The sequence below is a fragment of the Palaemon carinicauda genome, chromosome 30 (assembly GCF_036898095.1).
Source record: "Palaemon carinicauda isolate YSFRI2023 chromosome 30, ASM3689809v2, whole genome shotgun sequence".
NCBI lineage: Eukaryota > Metazoa > Arthropoda > Malacostraca > Decapoda > Palaemonidae > Palaemon > Palaemon carinicauda.
Window position 1 is genome coordinate 32693238 of NC_090754.1, and position 24649 is coordinate 32717886.

Below are 24649 nucleotides of genomic sequence, written 5' to 3' on the forward strand. Positions count from 1 at the left end.
TTGTACTAAGTATGGGAGGTTCAGGTGCCACACCACTCAAGACATAAAATGTGTCCTTTCATTCGGGAGTATTTTTTCAAATGTACAAAGCTTATCCAGTACTGATTTTATAGTTCCAGTGTGTTAGAAACATTAACTCTTTTTTGATAATGAACATGATCTCCAAGAAATATCTGGTGTGGATGTACTAGAGAAGTTAATGATGCAGTTTATTGCCACCAGATTCAAGATGGTTCTTGTATGTAACTTTGTCCTGGTTGAGATTTGCATCAGATGACTGATAGTTATGTTCAATGTTTCTATTTTTTTAATCCTAACAGTCAGGGTTGATTGGTAGGCATACAATACAATTTATACTTAATCTTACATTATGTTTAAGATAACCTTCATCACTGTCATCATTATTACCACTTTTTGTGCATGTCCATTTTTTTTCTTGCAAATGTGCCTTATGATTTTGGAATTAAGCACCTTGTATGACTTCACTATTTGTAATATGTTTTGTTGTTGATAAATGTTTTTACCCTGTTTGGATATATTTGTTTGATATTACCAGAGATTCTCTTCATCAAATAAGAAAGGAAATTGGAATCAAATGAAAGAACTATAGTGTTATACTTGATATGTCAAATGAGTAAGCAAGTAGTGAATTACTGCAGGAACTAATACACAAAATAAGTACCGAGGATTTTACTTCTAGGTCTGTAATTACAAATTGTTTTTTATTCAGAGGGCCTGTCCTCTCATGGCTTGTTAATAACCAGAGGTTTTTGGATTTGGTATGTCTTCATACTTTAGATGCTCATTTTGACTCCATCAAGCCTTGCCTTTGGATGTCATATCTTTTCTCTTGGACAGCAGGAAAGCAGTTCCTTGCCTCCTTGGTTTCTATTCAAATTAAATGAATGAAATGGGTTTGTACTGAAACAGATTTGATATTAAAACAAACCTGAATTCACAGAATACAAACTCACAACTTGTATCTCATTAGTCCATCTCCATGCTCCCTTGTTCCTCAATAGGTCGCTTGAACACCACAGAAAGTGATCAAAGTTGCCACCTGGGACCTAAATGCAACTTATTTGGAGACCACCATTGTGCAACCTGTACTCAACTTAGCAATAGCAGCTAATCTCTTAAGGTTCGAGCATCTGAGAATTTTCACAGATGCATGAAATACCAAGTAAAACTATTAGCTTTGTGTTGACAAAAAATCATTTTCTTTAGCTTATCTATTCCTGTGGATAAGCCTAAGAATTACAATAATAGAAATTATGACTCAAATTTTCCTAACACTGGGTTGTGCAGTAATTGTGAATACAGTATTAACTTGAACTTTTTTTTTTTTCAGAGATCAAGAAAAATTTGTGTCCTTATGTCTTCAGCTTCTCAATACACATTTATCACTAGCACTGACTGGGGGTATGACGCAGACAGTCCTTGGTTCGGAGGCTACAGTTTTGAGAGAGCTTCTCTTTAGGTATGTTATATGGGGGCATAATGTAAATAAAGTTTGCTTTCCTCTGTGTGGTAAGTAAGCCATTAGAATACTGTGTTATTTATATTGCTCATATCTGGGAATTCAAGGGAAAAGTAATTACAGTATAAAGGATGCAGCAGCCATTGCCTGGTCCTCCCTGATCCTAGCTTGGGTGGAGAGGGGGCTTGGGTGCTGATAATATGTAATATGGTCAGTCTCTTGGGCATTGTACTGCTCGATAGGGCAGTGTCACTTTCCCTTGCCTCTGCCATTCATGAGTGGCCTTTAAACCTTTAAACCTTTACTGTGCCGATGTTGATTATAATTTTATATTATCTAATATTTGTGTTATGGAATTCTGTGATTTTTCTTATCTTGTAAATTGAGCATGCAATATCACAGATCACTATTAAATGAAGTACTATTATAGAAGAATTAAAATTAGAGATTTTTTTTTTTTTTTTGTATTTTAAGAAATTTTTTTCAGTAGATTATTAATATTATAGGCCACATAGAGCTTTGAGAGATGGTTAATAGAAGCATTGTTAATGTACAATGTCTTAATTGAAATGCATTATGGCCATTTAAATGTTGAGAAAAGAAGTTTCCTTCAGGATAATTGTCCAGATTTTTCTTTTGTTTAATATAGATGTTATTTTTTATAGGTTAGTTGATGCCAAGTTACCTCGTGCTATTGAAGCAGGAGTTTGTGAGGGTTTAAGTTCACCGTTGCTGTTGCCCCCTTTAGCATCACGTATGGGTCTCCTTTATACCTTACTTCCAAAATCACCAGAGGACTGGGGACAACTTTCAAGAGGCCAGGTATGTTCAAGGAAATGTGTAAAATACTCATTCAGTGCTTTACTGAGAAGTGCCACAAAAGTGTGTTAAGGAGAAGATATTTTAGCAAAATTAGAATTAAGTGTAAAGTCGTTTAATATATATTTAGAAAGGAAATGATGTAGTAACAAATTCATAAGAAGAAAGTTAACTAACCATGCTTAACCCCTTTTATACTGAAAATCATTAGAGGGTATTGCACTGATCCGGGAATAAACTGTCTATTCGTGAAAGAGGTATCAGGAAGTAAAATAAATGTTATTTATTACTGGATATCTATATTCAGACATTTGGATCTCTCTCTCTCTCTCTCTCTCTCTCTCTCTCTCTCTCTCTCTCTCTCTCTCTCTCTCTCTCTCTCTCTCTCTCTCTCTCTCTCTCTCTCTCAAAATATGATAAAGCATTGAGAAGAAACAAAAGGTTTCTGTCTGGGAGGCTGATGGCCGTAGTTTCTTTACCATATTATCACCCAGTATTAATTATGTGCAATGGGAAATAGGAATCAGAAGTCATGACTTCAGTTACCATGGCAACTGCCAAACTGGTTGAAGCGTGAACGTAGTCCAGAAGGATCCTCGTGCAGGATGGTCACTTTCAGCATAATGTAGTTGATTTACCAATTTTCTGATGACAAATAATACATAAAGAGTATTTAAAAACTCTGAAATTTAGATTATATACTGTCCTTTTCCTATTCAAAATGGATGATTGGAAAAGTCAAGTTAAGGGTGACTATATTAGAACACTGGCAAGTTCCTTGGACTCTGAGCAACTGGAACAGTTGTTGTGAACCAACATGTGGTAATTTGGCGTCAGAATTCGGTTCCCTATTGATCCTGTTCTTATCATGGATCACCTGGCAATGGCTGCTGTGCTCCCTAAGCCAGATCTGCTAGATGCTTCTATACCAGATTATGTTGTTATGCCTAGGTTTTCCTCATCACCTATGAGTGCGCTGAGTGGGGATTTATATTTTTCAGACTATGTAGATAAGATATTCTTCCCCTATAGAAGTGTCTCCTATTAGTACAGTGAAAGTATCTCTTCGTTCCCTGAAAGACCTTAGAGTTGAGCCTGTTATTTCCCCCTGTGCTGAGGGAGCTTTATTTGAAGACCCTGATTACCAGTCTCCAACTCATATTAATGAGAAAGGCTTGCTTTGTACACAGAGGGATCATTGACAGAAAACTCCTCAAAAAGGCGCCTGGAATAAGTTGAGAGATTTGCCATCTCTCTACAGTACTATGAGGGTGGTAAGACCGCTTCAGCTGTGTCTCCGTGTCCCCCTACCAGAGTTGGCAGTACCTTCATGCTCCAAGCAGGTTTCTCCTCCCAAGCTTACTAAAGCTGGAAAGTCAACTATAACTATTCCTGCCATGCCAAGAAATTCTTTTAAGAATACAGTCAGGCCGAACGTTCAGATTCATAAATCTAAACGCACCGACTCATCTAAACAAGATGACATTGTAGCTGTTAGCAGGCTGCTACCAGCAAAACTTGTGGCTGGTCTATTGGGATGCCGACCTCATTCCACTTCTATGCAACTATATGCAGTAACCACAGATGAATTCATCAGGGAAAAGAAATAACAATTGATATGGGCACTGCACCACCCATTTTTAATTTTAGGCAAGGGGAACCCAACTACAAAAATAAGAGGTTCAAGCAATTTGTGACATCTCAGGTAAGGCTTTAAGACTGCAGCCTAATGTAGCACACAGGCGGCCTACTTTCAGAATGCTGACCACACTCTAGCCTCACTAATTAATTTATACTGTGGGGAATTTCTTTAGGAGTTACTCTGTAGCTCAAATTTCAGGTAAGATCATATTAATTTACTTTTAAAGAGGAAATGGCATTGATGGGCTAAGGAACGTATTAATCCATGTGTAGGGGAACCATAATCAAAACATTTATAAAGAACAACAATATTTATTTAAAGACAAAAAAAGATTAGAGAAACATCCTATAATTTGGCAACAAAATTAAGGTTGCCTACACATGGGCAAGATTTTGAATACAGTAGATCATCTAGCTGGAGTTGAGGTAAACCGCTAAATTTGGCATGAAACCTTGAACAATCCAACCTTTCAAAAATATTTTTCGTTACTTTTTTACCAGTAAACTAAATTTCCTCTGAAATAAACATGAAACACTGACATATTTTCCTGATCAACCTCACCAGATAGATCTAGCCAACATACAGTACTGAACTAGTTAAAAATATATCTCAAATTGTTCCTTGCTCTGCTAGAGCACAGATAGAAATATCACTGCCTGGTGAAGATTTTTAATGGTAAAACACCAGCAGTAATGATAACTGCTTCAGAACTTCAAGATATTCTAGACAATCTGCTGTACATCTCAACCATGCACGTTCTTTATAAAGAACACTTCTGCTTAAGGTATATCTTGTTTGCTGCGGAACATTCGGAATATTTATCATGGCTACGGGCCCTACGGAGAGTAAGGCATTAGGCTAGTCTGAAAAGGAAAAGTGATTATTTAGACATTAAACAATGAGGGATGAGCTAATATAATTTTCTGTACAGAATATGATAAAAAAAATTTCAAAAATTTGTATCTTCCCCAAATGAACATGATTATCTCTACAAGGTCACTGTACTCGCCTCCTTCTCTGTGCATGAAATTACTCCCCGCAGTCTAGGCAGGCTGACAAGTCCAATCAAGTTGTTACCTTAAGTGTCATGACGTCACTGAACGCACCACCATCTTGACGAGTGAGAGTATTCCTCTGCATCATAATGATGTTAAGAATAACGATATGCCCACCTGATGTTAGAGGGCGTGCTAGAGCATTTCCACATAGGTTCAGAGTTCCCCAGGAGTTCTATAAACTTTTGGCTTAGAACTAAAGAGATAAAATTTAAAGTTACACAAATAAGAACCTTGTGTTTTACGCTGAAAACAAACACATTAATTATCCAGATAGACCTCGTTCTTACACTCGGTCTGATGATCACGATTATCAGAATAAGCGTTATGCAGAACGCTATTCTCTCTCAGATACTGGTAGTCGTCAACTTATGACTCATGCAACTTACGACTGTTCGACTTTACGATCACTTTTTCTCTGTGATGACGTCAAAGTATGTTGGAAATAGTACACTAATAGGACAAATATTTCCTTGAAAATAATTTATTTTCTTGTATAAAAATTAACTGATTTATCTTGGTAAGTTAGTATTTTCTTTAATTGATAATATAGTCTTCATTGTCAGTAAAAAATACATTAAGAAAAGTTTTAATATCTGTCAAGTTCATATCATATGTCTGGTGATGTCATATTACCGGTGGAAACCAAGCGGGCAATAGAATGATTTCTTTCCAATAGGCTAACGATTAGTATTAGTATTCCCATTATTGAAATGCAGTATCAAGTAATGATACAAAGTATTTCATGGTTCTGTATCGGTTGTTATGAGTGCTACTTAACTATGCTAGTTTTATTTCATCTTTGATAATAGACCCATATTTATCTTATGAAAGTACAGTATTAGGACAAATGTTTTCTTAGAAATAATATATTTTCTTTTGCATTATAAAAATGAAATACTTTTGCTTGGTAAGTTAGTATTTTCTTTCATTTCTTGCTAGAAAAAAGAAAAGGGTTTTATAAAAAGTGACGTGTTTTTTTTACTAGTGCTGGTGTGAGAGGGGTCCTAGTCTACCCCCACTCCCCCCTCCGCTAACTAGCGGAGGATAGTTACACATAGTAAAAGCTCTGACTGCTAGTTTCAGCTATAGCCGAAATAATACTCCTATGCAAAGAGCTCCAGGTTTGCATAGTTAGGAAAAATACAAATTATTACAAATTTGTTATATTGATTTGGAAAGAAGGCAATTTAGTGTTAGACACAACACAATACCATAGTTAGTGTATCCTCTTTGTAATTCTATAAGGATTATTTTACAGAAAGTGAAGATTAAATAATTGATGATTTATCCTTGCAGTTTTGTATATTTCTAAATCTAAATGCTGTCATATTGTTTTGATTATTTTTATTCCTACTTCACAGCGGCTACAGCTTGGCATTTTAGTTATTAGCTTGGAAGATCACAGCCATGTAGCCGGTCTTCTTGGTTATAGTGCATCTGAGGAGAATTGTGCAGTAACATATGAAACATCCTCAACACTTCCAAGAGATCTCATGCACACACTTCTTGCTAATTTGGGATTCCATGTGGTAAGTTTTGCGCATTTTTTTTTTCAAGTACTAGACTACCTTTGAAAATTTTCTGATTGTATCATTATATTTTTTTAAGTTTAATAACTGTTCCTTGAAAGATGAAATTAATAATAGAATTTATTTCTATACTCACCTTATGTTCATATTGCTTTGTCTCAGGAAGCTTGGAATGTTGGTTACCCTTTAAAATTGAGTTGTTCCGACACCAGATGCAAATCTTATGCTCCTTACATAGGAGTATTACTTTGGTGATAGCTGAAACTAGCAGTTGAAGCCTTTGAGAGGTGTAATTATCCTCTGCTAGTTAGCTGAAGGGGATAGTAGCAGTGGTAAACCAACCACCCTGCTCACACCACTACTGTATTAATAAGCAATTGTCACTTTGTATTTTAGCTCGGTAGAGTAAAGACGTAGTCTTGCTTTCCCATCAAAACTTTTTAATCGGTTTACGATTAAAGCAACTGGCCCAAAAATTTTTAGTTATTTTTTCTTTCAGATGATGGACTTCCCTTTTGTGTGAACTCTGTTGCTTCCCTTAGCGAAGCAACAGCGCCTACCTCCAAGGGAAGTCTCCTCCTATGCCGCTTGCAGCAACTCCTACCTTCCTTTGTCCTTTTTGGCCTTTGGGTCTCTCCCACTAAGGAATGGTTCCGAGAGTGTTACAGTTTACCGCAGCACTCTCTGCATCTGCTCACCTTCGTTCCTGCAGCTTTGGCATAGGAAGAAGAGCAGTGGCAGACTGGTTCTCTTCTGGGTGTTCCAGTTGGGGTGATCCCTTCGGAATGAACCCAGAAACTAGCTTCTGTTACGTTTTACAAGGAACGCTCAATGTCGAGCTTCAACTTAAGCCTGTTAAAGGAAAGCAGATTGCACTGCCTGGAGGTCTGCCTCCAGGTGTTGGACAATTTTCCCATCTGAGGGAGAGTTAACCTCCACCAGGTGTTTGGCAATTTTCCCTTCCGAGGGAGAGTTACCCTCCACCAGCTGTTTCTGACAGTGGCAACAGGGGTTGGTTGCCTTTCTCGCCCGCGGGAGAGACTGCTTTCGCCTTGGTGGTTTTCCCCTCTGAGATTCCTCTGGCGGGAATTGGATTCGTCCATGGCCCACCCTTGCTCTTTGGAGCTTGGCAACAAAGGAGTTATGTTACTGCGTACAGTTCCTGTTCATCACTGTCATACCCTCAGATTACAATACGAGTCTTGTTTCAAACTTCCCTTTGGGGTCGTTGCTGCAGGTGGTGATGACTGCTGACCGTTTGCGACCACCACCTCCCTCATCGACGAGTCACATGGGCTTTAACTCTTCGAGGTTATTACAGACATCAAGCCTTAGGGCACAACAAAACTCTTAGAGCTTTGTGAGGCCAGTTCCATCGGGTCCTGTGCCTCATGGTTTCTACCTCTTACAAGGGAGAAATGGCTGTTCTTCAAGTCCAGCACTGCCTTTCTCCTTCCCTTCCAAGGGGAGGATATAAGGCTACTCACCAACCCCCTGTGCATGGTTATGATGAGCATTAGCACTTTGCTAAGACCTTAGTTTTGCTGAGAAGTCATGCACAATGTTGCGCACCGACCCACTGAGCTCTAGTGAGGTAGGTGGGCGAGCTCTTCTTACTGTTACCTCAAACATGCACTACTATGGTAACGAGCCGAGCTTCAACTTTTTGTTACCCTAAATTCGCACTTTCTCACTTTTTCTATACCCATCCTGGCAGGTAAGAGTCAAATATCTCCGCGCCAGCGTTCACTGGTGCTTGTGAGTGATCGCTGTCGGTCCCTGATGCTCGCCGACGGTCGCATCTTGCCAGCGCTCACTGATTTCGTCAGCGCTCATTAATACTCGCCAGCACTCGCTAGCGTTCGCTGGCACTTGCCTTCATTAGCTACCAAGCGGGGACAAACTTACCTAGCATTTGTGGTCTTTGCGGTCTGGGCCAACAAAACCCTTACATGCGAAACTGGTTCCCTGGTCAAGTGAAGAGTGGAGGATAGAGAAATTAGGGAATTTTCTTTGACTACAGCCAGTACCCACAGATTGGTGTAAAGCCTCTCCGGGTATCCCTACCTAATAAAAATGTGAAAACTTTTTTTTTATTAAATTTATACTACATAACTGATTCTCAATAAGGTCTTCTTTCATTTTAATCATTGATTTTTTCCTGTTTTTCTGCCAAAGGGAACTTTCATGTGTTCTCTTTTTTTCTTGTTTCTAACAACACCTGCCCTTGAATTGTGAAAAGAAATAGAAATCGTAGAAACCATATTGATAGTTTGGGTACTTGCTAGTTTTGAATAAACTTCTGAACAGCAACTCATTTAGGTGCCAACATTAAAATAAACCAATGAAAACATTTATCATTATTTTCAGTGATAACCTTTAGTCTAATCATATATATCTTTTCATAGTCATCATCATCTCCTCCTACGTCTATTGACGCAAAAGGCCTTGGTTAGATTTCGCCAGTCGTCTTTATCTTGAGCTTTTAATTTAATACTTCGCCATTCATCATCTACTTTGAGCTTCATAGTCCTCAGCCATGTAGGTCTGGGTCTTCCAACTCTTCTAGTGCCTTGTGGAGCCCAGCTGAACGTTTAGTGAACTAATCTCTCTTGGGGAGTCCGAAGGGCATGCCTAAACCATCTCCATCTACCCTTCATCATGAGCTCATCAAATATGGCACTCGAGTAAGCTCTCTTATAGTTTTATTTCTAATCCTGTCCTGCCATTTAACTCCCAATATCCTTCTGAGGACTTTGTTCTCAAATCTACTAAATCTATTGGAGATTGTTTTATTGTCATCCCATGACTCATGTCCATAGAGTAACACCGATATCACTAAATTGATATTTAGTGTGATTTTTATATGTAATATCTGGTGATTTGATTTCCAAATTTTACTTAACCCTGCCATTGTCTGAATTTCTTTTTTCAATCTTCCACTAAACTCTAATTCTAAAGATATGTATTGGAGATCATAGTTCCTAAATACTTGAATGATTCTACCTCATTAATTCTTTCTTCGTCCAATGATATATCATCTTCCATTGCATATTACGTTCTCATCATCTCTTTCTTTCTTCTTTCTTCTATTTATCTTCAGCCCAACCTCGATTGATATTTCATGCATTCTGGTAAGCAAGCATTGCAAATCCTGTGGTGTTCTGCTAACAAGGACAGCATCATCAGCATACTCTAGGTCTGCTAAATTCCTATCACCACATGAGTTCAATCGTTCTTCACCATCTCTGACGTTCTGTGCATTACAAAATCCATGAGGAGGATAAACAACATAGGTGTCAACACATTCTCTTGGAGTACTCCGCCTTTCACTGGAAATTCATTTGATAAGACTCCATTAACGTTAACTTTGCACTTGCTATGCTCATGAACAGACTTAATCAAATTTACATATTTAAGAGAAATTCCATAACAACGCAGGACTCTCCATAAAATTTTCCGGTGCACATTACCAAAGGCTTTTCCACAGTCCCCAAATGCCATCAAAATGGATTTTTGTATTCTATGCATTGCTGTACAACATTTCGCAAAAGGAAGATTTGGTCAGTGCAACTTGTACCTTTTCTAAATCCTGCTTGTTCATCTCTCAGCTTTTCATCAATCTTTCTCTCCATTCTCTTTAAAATAAGCATACTATATATTTTCATAACAACTGGTGTAAGTGTTATGCCTCTGTAATTATTGAAATCAGTCAGGTCTCCTTTATTTCCATTTTCATCAATACTCCTAACTCCCATTCATGGTCTTGCCTCTTCATGCCACATTCTACAGAATAATCTTGTAAGTACCATGGGAGTCACTTCATTTTTGGCCAGTATCATCTTGGCAGTTATTCCATCGTATTCAGGGGCTCTCCATCTCTTTAGTGTTTTGAGGATAGCTTCAACTTCAAACACACTGAATTCATTCATGGGCACATCAAGGTCTTCATCAGCATCAGGTATATATCAATTTATTCCCTTCATATCTCCTATTCATAACTTCACTAAAGTGTTCCATCCAATGTTTTCTTTCTTCATTTTTTGTTTTTATAACAGATTAATCTCTCTTTTTGATGGGTATATGCTTCTTCTTCTTTTCTCCCATTGAGATTTCATTAATAACTTTATTAGCAATTCTTGCACCATAACCACTTCCTGAATTCATAGCCTCATCTGCTTTACTGTCTAAATATTCTTTCCAGTCATTCCTAGTTTTTCTTTTTACCTCACTTTCAATACTGGAATACTTAGTATGCTCTACCTTGTAATCTTCTTTACTTCCTCCAAAACGTTCAACAATCAATTTCTGTTTTGCCTCTTTGTTATAGTATCCCAAGTATCATTTGATATCCATGGCTTTCTCTTTGTAAGTGTGTCCCAGGACTTCACTACCAGCTGACTGATATATGTTCTTAATATCACACCATTCTTCATTAATTGTATGCTCTTCGTCTCCTAAAGTCTCTAAGAATGCAAATTGATTCCTACATTTAATTGCAAATGTTTCTCTGTGCTCTTTTTCTAAAAGTTTAGTTGTATCAAACCTATATATTCTATCTACCTCTCTGTTGGGTGCTTTCAGTATTAATTTCAGTGTGGCAATAAGGAGCTGGTGATCACTACCAATATCTGCACCTGTATAGCTTCTTACATTTCTCCGAGTCCTCCTTCTCTCTTTATTAATGGCAATGTGACCTATTTGATATTAGTAATTGCCACACGGTGAAGTTAATGTGTACTTGTGGATGTTCTTGTGTTGAAAAAGAGTACCTCCAATGACAAGATTGTTTGCTGAACAGAAACTCATGAGATGTGCTCCATTTTCATTTGCAACTTAGCCAAGACCCTCAACACCCATCACATTCTCTATCCCTTGATCTTTTCATAATTCATATGTCTAAAGATCTGACAGAATTCATAAATGTATTTGTTATAATAATCTGTAATTTCCCTTGTAGATGGGCCCAAGGGCAGAGAACAGATTGTAATCTAGAACTAGATTGGCAAGGAATCAGTCTTAAAAGCCTTTTACACTATACAGGAACTTGAAATACCAGCCTTACTTTGAACCGAGATATGCCATTTACCATGAGAACTTTTACTGAATGGTGTACTAGAACCACTAGGTACCACTTCAGGAGTTAGGCTTATCGGTCATCTGAGTTTCCACAATAGCTAACAACATTAAATTCTCAATAAGCTCATGACTCAAAACTAAGCTCTTTTAGGCTTTAGCAGAGTCAATGGCTGGATTGGCAATATTGTCATCTTTCCCTGGATTTCCCATGAACTTTTAGTTTCTTTTACACTTTCATCTTTAATCTGAACAGCAACCATGAAACATACTTTCCAAAGAGGAACAGTCAGACCTACACACTCCTCACAAGATTCTATAAATTTTATAATTGTCTGAGGTACAAAATAGGGAATGAAAATCATAAATTATAAACAGTTCTTAGGCACAACAACACAGCAATTCCTAACAAATCTGGAGGCAACATCTTTAACCCCCTAAAATTATTACAAAACCAACAAAGACCGGATAATCTGGAGTGCATATTTTTGTTATTTTGAAATCGATTGATTGATTGATTGGTTGATTTGAGGTGTTCTGGCATCCTGGAGTCTAAGGTCATTGACGCCACTCCAAAGTCGACATTAGTATATTGGAAGAGAAGAAAAATAGGAAATTTCTTGATTTCAAGGGGTAACATTGACATTCCAAGCTTCTGGGGATGAAAGCAATATAAACATCAAGAGATGTTAGTAGGTATTTGAGATACAGTATATATTTTTATGAAGGGTGATAAAAATGTAGTTGGTATAGTCCATTATTCTTAGTCTTGTATATGATATATTTTTTATAGTTAGTGGCTATACATGATACAGTTTTGTAAATGTTAACCTTCTGTATACTGAATATCTTGGGATTGTAGCTTTTAAAATTTGTTTTAGTTTTCTCATGAATTATTCCCACTGAGGTTTACTACTGATTGTGGTTGATTTCAGAAACATCAACTTAATCAACTTCTGGATGAAGAGAAACCAGTGAAAAAAGGTTCAGGAAAAGATTCATCAGATGCAAATCAAACAGCTCAAGATAATGAAGATGTCCACTCCAGAGAAGCTAAAGAAGCTCAGAAGTCTCAAACTCAGGAACCAGAAGATCAAGAATCTACTTCTGCACCAACATCACATCCTGGAACACTCCCAAAAACATCTATATCTACTTCAGGTATGTTAAATTTTTGTTTTCAAGATGATATAATTGCATTAATGATGATGAAGCTCCTTCATTTTCTACTTGTGTTGATTATACTGTATCAGTAAGCAAATAGTTATTTAAGTAAAACTATTTATAAAGAAGCTATTCAACTTTAACCATTATATCATGGTAGCAAATTGCATGATTTAATTAGTCAGTAATGTTTGAAGTCTATCACAGATTTCAGAATTTGTTCAGCTGAAATTATATCCTTGTGACAAATTGATTATATAGTCTTATTTAATGATCAAAATTTCGTGGTGACTTTCATCCATATATTTTAAAAATGGAAATTAGAGAAATATTTAGAGAATCAAGGTTTTTGTATACTACTCGGTAATTTCACCAAAGACAAGTCAGAGTAAGCACCCTGGTCAAGGGGAAAATGGCTGAATATGTAAAAAATTGACTGAATAACTGAAAGAATAATGAAAAATTAGACGATCGTAACAAACAGGATATGCATATATTCTAGTTCACTTATAACTATTAGGAAGACCAGGAAAAGAAAATAAGACCATAAGGAAATGGTATCAGATCTAGGGGTAAAACTACCACATTCTGAAGGGATGCTGGCGGGGGAGAGCTTGATGGCAACATTAAAGGGGTCAGAATTGATTTTGAAGGATGTGATGGAAGATATAGCTTTGGGGAAATATATAGTATTAGTACAGGAAGTCTGTTACAGCTAACTATTAGATTTGATTAACATACTATTTGAGAAACCAAGAGAGGAGTTGATAGCATACAAGAATGAAGAACTTGGAAGAAAGATTGGTTTTATTCTGAGAGATATAGATACTTTTTAACCCTGGATAGGTACGGTCCTCGGACACCCCTTTAAGGGTATACTCGGACGCGAACGACCCCGACGCCAAAAAAAATTCTTGAAAAATCAGTTTTTGCAGTAACCTCCTTTTTTCTTTTGCCAAAAAAAACTTCAATGAATGCTTAAAACAACTGTAAAGATAAATACTACTCATCTGCAGAAAAACTATTTATTATAAATATTTTAAAAAATTAAGTAGAAAAAAAAAAAGACCTGACATAAAAATTCATAAAAAAAAAGTTTATACATATATACACAAATCCTTTTAGGAATTGATTCTTGAATGTTTAGGACACATCTTGATGTATTTTGGATGAAGTCAGACCCATGGAGGTGAAGATCTGAAATGAGAAAAAAAGGGTAACTTTTTTTGGCCAAAAAAAATTGTCCAAATTTCATGAATTTTTTTGGGTACCCAAATGAAATAGGAAGTGGCTAATTTTTTTAGGGAATAAACATATGTTATCCTAAAATAGAAATATGTAAAAAAATCTTCATTATTTTGTAAATTACATTTATATCAGGGGCCATATCTAAAGGTAATTTTTTGAGTACTTAGAAATTTCGTAAAAAAATACATATATTTAATATATAATATGATATTTATGCAGGTAAAAATATACCAAAATATCACAAATTCTATAGGGAACAAGAATATATATAGATAGGGCAGCTTACGCTTCGGATATGTCCACAAAATGGCCGCCAACCACACTGACTCAGACTCCCTAATCTGCCACTTGAAATGTAGGAAGGGTATGTCAATTTCAAGGTGTTATTTACTAATCTAATTATTATTGGATATGCATAAAAATTGTATGGTGGGTTGCTGGATAATTGTCGATTATTTTACGACTATAAAATTAAAATCTGACCCAAAAAAATTTTTTTGAAGGGAAATAAAATTGAAAAAAAAAAATGTAAAACAATATTTTAGCTAAAAAAATTTGATGATATTCAATCAAAAAAAAAGTAAACAAAATTTTCCGACAAATAAACATCTAGAGGAATCATTACTCTGTGATAGTTCCTTAGTACGTAGTAATTTTGAAAGAATTGGGAAAAAACGAAAAAATGGCAATCACCGGAAAATCGAACACATACCTATATATACGCCATATCTGGCTAAAAAAAAGATAGGCATGGGTAGCCAGATCATCTAGAAACACTTTCCAACACTATAAAAATATAAGTTTTGCGACACTACTTGCCAATTCCTTACGGTAACATGACTAAGCAAAAAAATGCAAAACAAATAAAAAGGGGCACTCGTGGAAAAATGGCCATTCTAATATACGGCATTTCAGAAAAAAAAAAATTTCAGCCACGTGCTAGGCAAACCATCAAGGCATATTTTCCGACAAATAAACATATAAATGAAATATTACTCTGTGATAGTTCCTTAGTACGTAGTAATTTTGAAAGAAATGGGAAAAAACGAAAAAATGGCAATCACAGGAAAATCGAACACATACTTATATATACGCCATATCTGGCTAAAAAAAAAATAGGCATGGGTAGCCAGATCATCTAGAAACACTTTCCAACACTATAAAAATATAAGTTTTGCGACACTACTTGCCAATTCCTTACGGTAACATGACTAAGCAAAAAAATGCAAAACAAATAAAAAGGGGCACTCGCGGAAAAATGCCCAACATTCTAATATACGGCATCTCAGATAAAAAAAAAGACATGCACGTGTTAGCCCAACCATCAAGGCACACTTTCTAACACATAAACATGAAAAAAAAATCAATAATATACGGCAATTCCTTACTACGTAGTAAATTTTTACAAATATTGAAAAAAAAACAGAAATTGGCAACCGCAGTTAAATACCCAATATACCAATAACTACGTCGTATCTGACAAAAACAAAATCACGCATGGGTAGCCAGATCATCTAGACACACTTTCCAACATTAAAAAAGCAAAAGTTTTACGACACTATTTCGCAATATCTTACGGAAAAATGACTTGGCAAAAAAATTTAAAAAAATTAAAAAGGGACACTCGCGGTAAAATGCCCGACATTCTAATATACGACATCTCAGATAAAAAAAAAGACATGCACGTGTTAGCCCAACCATCAAGGCACACTTTCTAACACATAAACATGAAAAAAAAATTAATAATATACGGCAATTCCTTACTACGTAGTAATTTTTACAAATATTGAAAAAAAAACAGAAATTGGTAACCGCAGTTAAATACCCAATATACCAATAACTACGTCGTATCTGACAAAAACAAAGTCATGCATGGGTAGCCAGATCATCTAGACACACTTTCCAACACTAAACAAGCAAAAGTTTTACGACACTATATGGCAATATCTTACGGAAAAATGACTTGGCAAAAAAATGAAAAAAAATGAAAAAGGGGCACTCGCGGTAAAATGGTCCTCGTGGTGATGAACGACATTTTAACTAAAAAAAAAAACATGCACATGGTAGCCAAACAATCCACCAAGACTTTCCACAACTGATAACCTATACAAGTTGCACCATTCTACGACAATTTCATAATACGTAATAACTTTGATAATTATGCAAACTACCTCAGAAGGGTAAACTCGGACGCGAACGACCCCGACGCGTCTCAGAAATCGGGGAAGGAGTACAGCTACAGCAATGCACATCTGGACACTACTAGAGCGTGTAGGGGAGACACCTCCTGCAGGTCGATCACCCATAAATTCAGTCACAGGGGTGAGTCACGTGAGAAAAACCTGTTTTTTTTTGACGCTCGGGGTCGCAAACGACCCACCGTACCTATCCAGGGTTAAAGAAAATGGTTGCACATTGGAAAGCACTTAAATAAGGCATGCAAAAGCTAGCAGAAGTAGTATGCAGTACTATATTAGAGAAGTTTATATGGAAAAAGAGAGATGTAGTGGTGGAATCAATGTGTAAATGGAGAATTGGAAGAGAAGAGAGCCTTAAAGCTTTATCAGAGGACAATTATAGAAGAGGATAAAGATATAACTATATATACTGTACAGTAGATGTAGAAGAGGAGGTAGGATAAAAATGCCAGTGACAAGGGCAAATTATTAATCTTGATAATGTTGCTGAAAAATATAGAAAAGGGCTAGAAAATGGTGAAGTATCCAAATGATGAAATTGTAGAAACTAAAGTTTAAAAGAATTGTCACTGAAGTGATTGAAGCAATCTTAAATATCTTCTGAATGAAGAAAAGCAATATTAACTAAAATATAGTGACATAGTAGAGGGAACCATACATTAGAGAATATAATGGCAGATATTCAGAATGGCCCTGAAGAAGATGAAAACTGGAAAAGCCTTCAACCATTTGGAATGAACAGTGATATAATAAATCAGAAAGAATGACAGTTACCCATGAGTTTACAGAATATATGAAAACCTGACAAAGGAGATATGACCAGGAAAATTGGAAAAGCGTTATTCAATAATGGTTTAAAAGGGAAGAAACAATACTCTGAAATGAGAGATTTTTCAGGAATAAGACTGTTTGAGAAGGCCCTAAGGTGCTGGAAAAAGGGAAAAATTATATAAATAGTAATTATAAGTTTTGCTTTATGCCAGTAAGTTTAATAAAAAGAAATAATCTTTATGAAATCGCTACAGTGGATGGACTGTGGAAAGAGAATGAGGTCATAATGTGTATGTGGAGATATTGATATGGCGCTTAGCCCTTTTACCCCCAGGCTATTTGGAAATTTCTTTATTTTTTTCCCAGCACATTTTGCAGTATATTTTTTTTTAAATTGCTCTAACAGTCTTAATTTTTGTCATAGAGAGGTCAGGTTGGTCTCATTCTCTTGGAAAATGCCTGAATTTTCTCAAAACATTATCAAAAATATGAAAAAAAAAATTTTATAGCATTTTTTTGCAAGGACGTACCGGTACGTCCATGGGGGTAAAGGGATGGCTTTTGTGAAACGTACCAGTACGTCCTTTGGGGGTAAAAGGGTTAACAGAGTACCAAAAAAACAGTCATTACCACATTACAAAGTCAGATCCTACTGGAAAGACTTATCAAATTTGTGATGTTACATTTCCATAAAAAGAACTAGAGTGATGATGATGTGTTGCAGAAAACATATAAATGTGTTCATCTAAAATTAGGCATGAATCCTTTGCTATTACAGTAATCATAATATTGAAGGAAACTAAAAATTATGAAAAAGAGTACAATGAGAGCTGCTGTATTTAGATGATCGGGTGTTATTAATAGAATCTGAGGGGAAGGAATGGAAATAATTAAGAAGAGTAGGAGTGGAATAGGATAACAGGACTAAATATTTGTATAAACCAATCAAAGCTTTTGATGATTTAAAGACATTTTACTTAATATGTGTCTTTTTTTTCAGTCTTGGAAGAATACGGTGGAGATACTAGCTGTGATAGCGTGAGCAATGTACGACAGCCATGCATAGATTCTCAACTGTGGGGCACACATCCACAACATCTATTAAGACTTCTATCAACTCTGCACTCTCATTTACTCACATACTGTACACACCATCAGTTTGAAGAGGTAAGTGATTATCAGTGTCTGCAAACTAATTTGGACAAAAATTATGGACATGGATTTTATTTGATAAAGAAATTTGAATATACTGTACTGTACTGTAGTTATGAAAATAAATAATTTTTGCAAAGAAGTATTAAGAATTCAGCAAGACCACTTTAAAGGTTAAAGGTGACTGGTTTCAGTTCCGGTTCCATCAGAATAGATGCTCACCAGAACGTCAGCTGGGCAAGCCCAACCCCCCACTGTGGTGCCCTACCACAGCAGTAGCCTCCCCAGTAAATAGCTTAAACTCACGGTCCTGGGCGGGGATCGATCTCTTGCCATGCGAATGCTAGGCAAACACGTTACCACTGTACTAGCCAGGAGGCTAGTTTTTCAGAATGCTTGCCAGAAGGATTTTTTTTTATAAATGAGAAGTAGAACTTGGAGCAACCTAAGGGAAAGATACCAATTAACCAGGAAAGAATGATGAAAGTCTTGGATGAAAGTCACTTCAAAAGGTTGATTTTATAGATGTGTATTTTGTTAGGGACAACTAAATTATGTATGGAGAGAATAACATTCTTCTACTAATTCTCAAATTTAAAAGATTTTATTTATTATTAGGAAAGAAGGAGATGCAATCGTCAAGAAAGTATCCTTTAAAGATTGTCAGTTTTCATTCTTATCAGCATTGAAATCTGGAACTTAACCAGGGTAGCTGCTCATCATATTTAAGGGATGAGATATTTAGCAAATTTCATTTTGTTTTTTTTGTTTGGTGGAATATCAACATTGTGTATTTGCACTTTTAGTAGTATTTCATCATTTATTGTTTTTCAACTTCCAGAACTCCTTAAGCATGCAGCTGTTGAATGATCATTTCCGTGAGCTGTTCGAGATGTGCGGAGATTTGTTGAAGCTGACATCAAAATTTTTAGCCTCCCACCCTGGACTAGCCCATGTAATTCATGGTAAGTATTTTATTTACAGTAAAATAGTATTTTCAATATTTAACTTAGCCGGTGATTATATAGCTGCAACTCTGTTGCTCGACAGACAACTCTATGGTAAAAACTCGCCAGCGATCGCTACACAGGTTGCGGGTGTGCCCAACAGCGCCATCTGTCGCCCAGATACCCAGCTCTCAATGTAAACAGAGACTCAATTTTCTCTCTGTCGAGGTGTCGACAAGACGTACTTTACTCGCTGTTGCTAAACTGGAGTTTTTCACATCTATTTGGTGAAGTACTATATTCTAGTTTTGAGCTTTCGCTATGCAGGTGTTTTATCTTCATCTTAAATCTTGAACTCGTTTTGGATAGATTTAATTATGGTGACAAAGAGAGTATGGACTTTCTTTCACTTTTAAATGGCCGACCCTTCCCTTAGACGGAAGTGTGTTTAGGCTTTTAGTAAATATCACGTTATAAATTATTTATAGATTTTCATCTATATATTTTATATCTCTCCGTCTTTATTAGGCCTCTTCGATTAACTTTCCATTTATTATAAACATATAAAAATTAATTTTAATGTTTTGTTTATATGTGACCTTTCCTGAGAGTAGGCGGTCCTAACTTGGAAACCGAAGTTAATCAACGTTGAGCCCTTTACAGTACAGTGATACCTCTGGATACGAAAGTTTCTGCTTACGAAAAATTCAGGATGCGAAAAGTGATTCGAAGATTTTTATGCCCCAGGATACGGATAAAATTTCAGGATACGAAAACCTTACGAGATCCCAACTCTTCGCCGAGAGTAATTTTAAAAAGCGCGCGCCGCCTGACTTTGAACTTGGGTAGACTCACTTACAGCCTCCCGCTCACCCATTGGTTATCTCCCTACTCAGACGATAGCTGACGCCATAAGATCCTGCTTTCCTATTGGTCGGCAACTATCCCAGCTTGTCTACGCACGGGCGTTCATCTCTCTCTCTCTCTTTTCGTTCCGACCGCGGTATCGTTAACAGACATTGTGTGCTTTCGCTTGTTTGACTTAGTGTTAATATACAGTACATTCGTACGCCACGTGTTATCGTTAATAAACATTCGTTACTGTGCACTGTACTGTATTAGTGTTTACTATACATAGACTGTATATAACGTTACGTAGTGTATTATATTACGTTTGCCTAACGCATTTTAGAAATGTGTTGAAAAGTAGGCAGAAACAAGCTTCAATGGATAGTTTCTTATTAAAGAGGCCAGCGGTATTAGTAGGCCAAGACGAAGGTGAAAGTGAAGAAAAGAAACAGAAAAGAGGAAGGGATGAAGAATTAGAAGGTGAAAGTAAAGAAAAGAAACAGAAAAAAGAAAGTGACGAAGAAGTAGAAGAGATTTAGAAAATAAGAAAAACGTAAAGTTATAAAAAAGCAAAAAAAAAAAATTCAATTTTAAGTTTTATGTTACCGTTAAGTGTTAAAGTAATTTTTTCTTTCATTTTATAGTTTTCCATACGTAATGTTAAGTGTTAATTATTTCTTCCATTTTTTTATTTCGTAAAGTTTAAGTGTTAATGTGTTAAGTATGTAAATTACTGTACGTAGTCTGTCACTTGTTACGTAGTGTATTATATTACGTTTGCCTAATGCATTTTAGAAATGTGTTGAAAAGTAGGCAGAAAGAAGCTTCAATGGATAGTTTCTTATTAAAGAGGCCAGCGGTATTAGTAGGCCAAGACGAAGGTGAAAGTGAAGAAAAGAAACAGAAAAGAGGAAGGGATGAAGAATTAGAAGGTGAAAGTAAAGAAAAGAAACAGAGAAAAGAAAGTGATGAAGAAGTAAAAGAGATTTAGAAAATAAGAAAAACGTAAAGTTATAAAAGAGCGAAAAAAAAAATTCAATTTTAAGTTTTATGTTACCGTTAACTGTTAAAGTAATTTTTTCTTTCATTTTATAGTTTTCCATACGTAATGTTAAGTGTTAATTATTTCTTCCATTTTTTTATTTCGTAAAGTTTAAGTGTTATTGTGTTAAGTGTGTAAATTACTGTACGTAGTCTGTCACTTGTTACGTTTTCTGCCTTATGCCATCCTCCTCTGCCGCGACTTCGCTATCGGACATCGTCTCAATCAAAAGGTAAGTTTCAACTTTTTTGTTACACTAATTAACTGTAACCTTTTTTTCAGAGTGTACAGGTATCAATCATTAATTTAGGTGTACGTACAGGTAACAATACACCTTCACTGATCTAAATGCTTTACGTACATACAGTACCGTAACTTTTATACAGTAGTAAAGAAAACGGACCGTTTTCTTTGGGCTTGGGGGGGATAACTTGGCTATAACTATATTATTGAATAATCTCATAGTGGTTTCTGGAATGGATTAGGCTGTTTTTAACGGTTGTGTTAATTATTGAATGATAGAAATGGCTACATTGCATGTTTATTACTACAGTTTAGCGTGTTTATGAAAGAAAGGGTGACTTTTTATAAGGCTTGGAACGGATTAGGCTATTTACATGTAAAACACGACTCAGGATACGAAAATATCAGGATACGAAACCGCATCCTGAACGGATTAATTTCGTATCCTGAGGCATCACTGTATATCGTAATTAGCTTTTAAAGAGCTAAGGATTTAAAACTTTTTAAATGTAATATTGTATGAAAGAATTTCTTTGATAGTCTTTGTACTGTTTTCAAAGATGAACTAACGTTTAGTTTTTTTATGCTACGTAGTTGTTGACGTTCAGGACGTTCAACATGCGCTCTATCGTTACGATAGAGAGAGAGTGTATCACGGTTTCACTTTGCAGTAAGAGTAAATCGATTCTGACGTTTTGTTCATTCTTTCTTAGCTTAAATGTTTTAAATTCTATTTTTTAGGAACTTTTTATTTGAAAAACCTTTCAGTTTTTTCCTTTAGTCAAATAAAATGTTTTTTTGACGAAATATAAATGGGCTCTTCTCTTAGGTGCGAAATCAAGAGAGAAAGAGAGAGAGAGATAGAGACGGAGGGAGAGAGAGGAGAGAAAACGTTCCGTTCAAGCGGGTAACGTTGTTCTCGAGTTACTCTCGTCCCTAGTCTCTGTACGGGGAGGAAGGATAAAACGTTTTTAGTTTTTTATTCTCGTCCCCAGGCTATGTGCGGCGAGAGATTGTAAACGTAGTTTATATGAACTAGTGTTTAGTCTCTTTCCCAGCCACTGATTTTATCTTAAAATATGTTTTCTGTTTTTTTTTTTTTTTTTTTTTTGCTGGTATTAATGAGTTGACGCAGTGCGTCAACCTCTTGCATTATACGACTGATTTCGCAATTACTACCGTTTAATGAAGGGTAGAATTGCGTTTTTCAGGTAGAAATCAGTAAAAGTTTCGATTTCAGTGAAATAAGTGCAAAACAGAAAATCGAAGTGATAAAGTGATATGCGCAAAGTGTTACAGTGTTGCGTCCGAGGGTTCGTCTGTTCGTGCCTGTCGTTCACCTAGTCCGGGACCTCTTGCATGCTCCCAAGCCCAGGGGAGAAGTAATGTCAAACGACTTATGGGTTCGAGAGGCCTTGATCAACGAACAGACGTTTTCCCTCTATGGTATCGGGTGTATCTTACCAAGATCTCCCCTACCATAAGACGAGAGAGACGTTGTTTCTCCTCGTCATCCGAAGGCTTTTCGCATAAGAAACCTGTCACAAGGTTTCGAAGCCCTTAAGCGAAAGTCAGTCCTTTCAGGACAGGTCCAGCGTCCTGGTTACAACCATTAGGACAGCTCTGACCCTATGCAGTCATCGGATAACTGCTCGCCGCCTAACAAAAGCGTAACACAGACTCCGAGAGTCTTTTTTTGTTGGCAAAGTGTTGCGGTCACAGACGTTACCCTCGTCTCTTACCACAACCATTTCCGTTGATCCTTAATGGGTTGTATGGCAAGACATGCAGTATATGCTTGCCTCCCTTATGGAAGACTATTCTGCCGATTAGTCCGTTGAGTCTAGCCGTTTATCTCATCGATATCCTGGCTTTCAGCCAACCTAACGTTCCTTTGTGCTTACTGTTGACGTTGGCGTAGCTTAGTCACGTCAGTCAGGTTGTTTAGAACCACACTCGATGCGGTCTCGTGTGGTTTTTCAGCCGCATTTGGACGTTAGGCCTCTTGCTGATGCTCCTGTTGACGTTCAAGACGTTCACTAACAATCGGAGTTGACTTGTTTTGACGCTGTGCGTCAACCTCCGCATTCTAGAGTTGTTTTGACTGCTCAGTCTAGGCAGTCAAAGCAGTCTCGAGTGGACGCTGTGCGTCCTCACGCACCTGTTGTGGTTGACAGTTCAGTTGTTGACAGTTCACAGACTGTCAAGCAGTTACATGACGTTGCGTTCTGATCCGCTACTAATGCACCAGTGAGTGTGGACTCTGCTTGTAAAGCGTTGCCACCACGGTAGGTCTCTCCCTTGCTTGAGACTCAGCTTTTATCGGACAAGGTTCCTGTAGATGAGGAAGTTGCTGTTCCCCCTCCTACTGATATTCCCTTGAGGACTCTGTCAGATGGAGAGGAGCCTAAAGCTGCTTAGCCCCCTATGGACTTTAATTAAATCATGATGATTTTTTTTAAGGATCTTTGTCCGGATCTTTTTGTAACTGCTGCTCCTCGTTCGCCTAAACGTCAGAACTTACACTAGGCCTAGCTACTTCGAAGCCGTTGTTTTTAAGCTAGTGCTCTCTCGCTCTCCTAGAGAGCTTTACGTTGGCTAGGCGACTGGTTTTTCACCAGGAGGAGTTTGGGGGATTCAGCCTTTGCTTTCCCTTCTTTTAAACTGGTTTATAGAGCGAGAGTCTGATATGACACGAGAGAAGTTCTCGGCTTGGGAGTTCATGCCTCTGCCCAGATAGACTTCTCAATTCTCGTAGACTCTCCCTGGCGCCTGGCCAGGAGACGCTCCAAGTTTTTTACAGGTCAACTTCACAGCTGTTTTCGAGCCTTTGAAGTTTTGCTGTACAATTATGTCATGCATAACAAGGCTTTCAGGGATGGTAAGCGGTACCGCCTCAGTCGCTAACCCCGTCTGTTGCCGCACCTGCTCCCGTAGACCCTAAATGGGCTTTGCTGCAAGACATGCAGTCCAAGCTTGCGTCCTTGATAGAGGACTTTAATGCGGAGAAGGTTGCTACTGAACCTTCTGGCCAACAACCTTCCAACCGGTCGGTTGTGCGCCCTGTTGACGCTGAGGTAACCTACTCGCGTCTGCCAGTTGAGGTGGTTCTTCCACCGATGCGACCCAGTGTGGGTTGCCAGCCGCACGTTGACGTTAAGCGACGCTCGGAGGTGGTTGTTGACGTTCAGGACGTTCAACAACCAGCAGAGGTGACTTGTTTTGACGCAGTGCGTCAACCTCAGCAACCCGGAAGGGTGTTGACTGCACAACCCAGACGGTCTAGACAGTCTCGGGTTGACGCTGTGCTTCCTCGCGCACCCATGGTTGTTGACAGTTCACAGACTGTGCAGCAGTTCCATGATGTTGCGTCCGGCTCCGTCACGCATGCACCAGTGCGACCGGACTCAGCAAGCTAGACGTTGCCCACT

At 37.3% G+C, this 24649-nt stretch overlaps 1 protein-coding gene across 1 annotated transcript in view; it reads left to right on the forward strand.

Annotated features, from left to right (window-relative positions):
• Positions 1-24649, forward strand: part of LOC137623451 (probable E3 ubiquitin-protein ligase HERC1) — a 297680-nt gene that overhangs the window by 89468 nt on the left and 183563 nt on the right. The window contains exons 17-22 of the mRNA XM_068354286.1: positions 1352-1480; positions 2146-2302; positions 6361-6528; positions 12540-12765; positions 17986-18152; positions 18979-19102. Of these exons, the coding sequence (XP_068210387.1) occupies positions 1352-1480; positions 2146-2302; positions 6361-6528; positions 12540-12765; positions 17986-18152; positions 18979-19102 (971 nt within the window). The remainder of the gene's footprint in view (positions 1-1351; positions 1481-2145; positions 2303-6360; positions 6529-12539; positions 12766-17985; positions 18153-18978; positions 19103-24649) is intronic.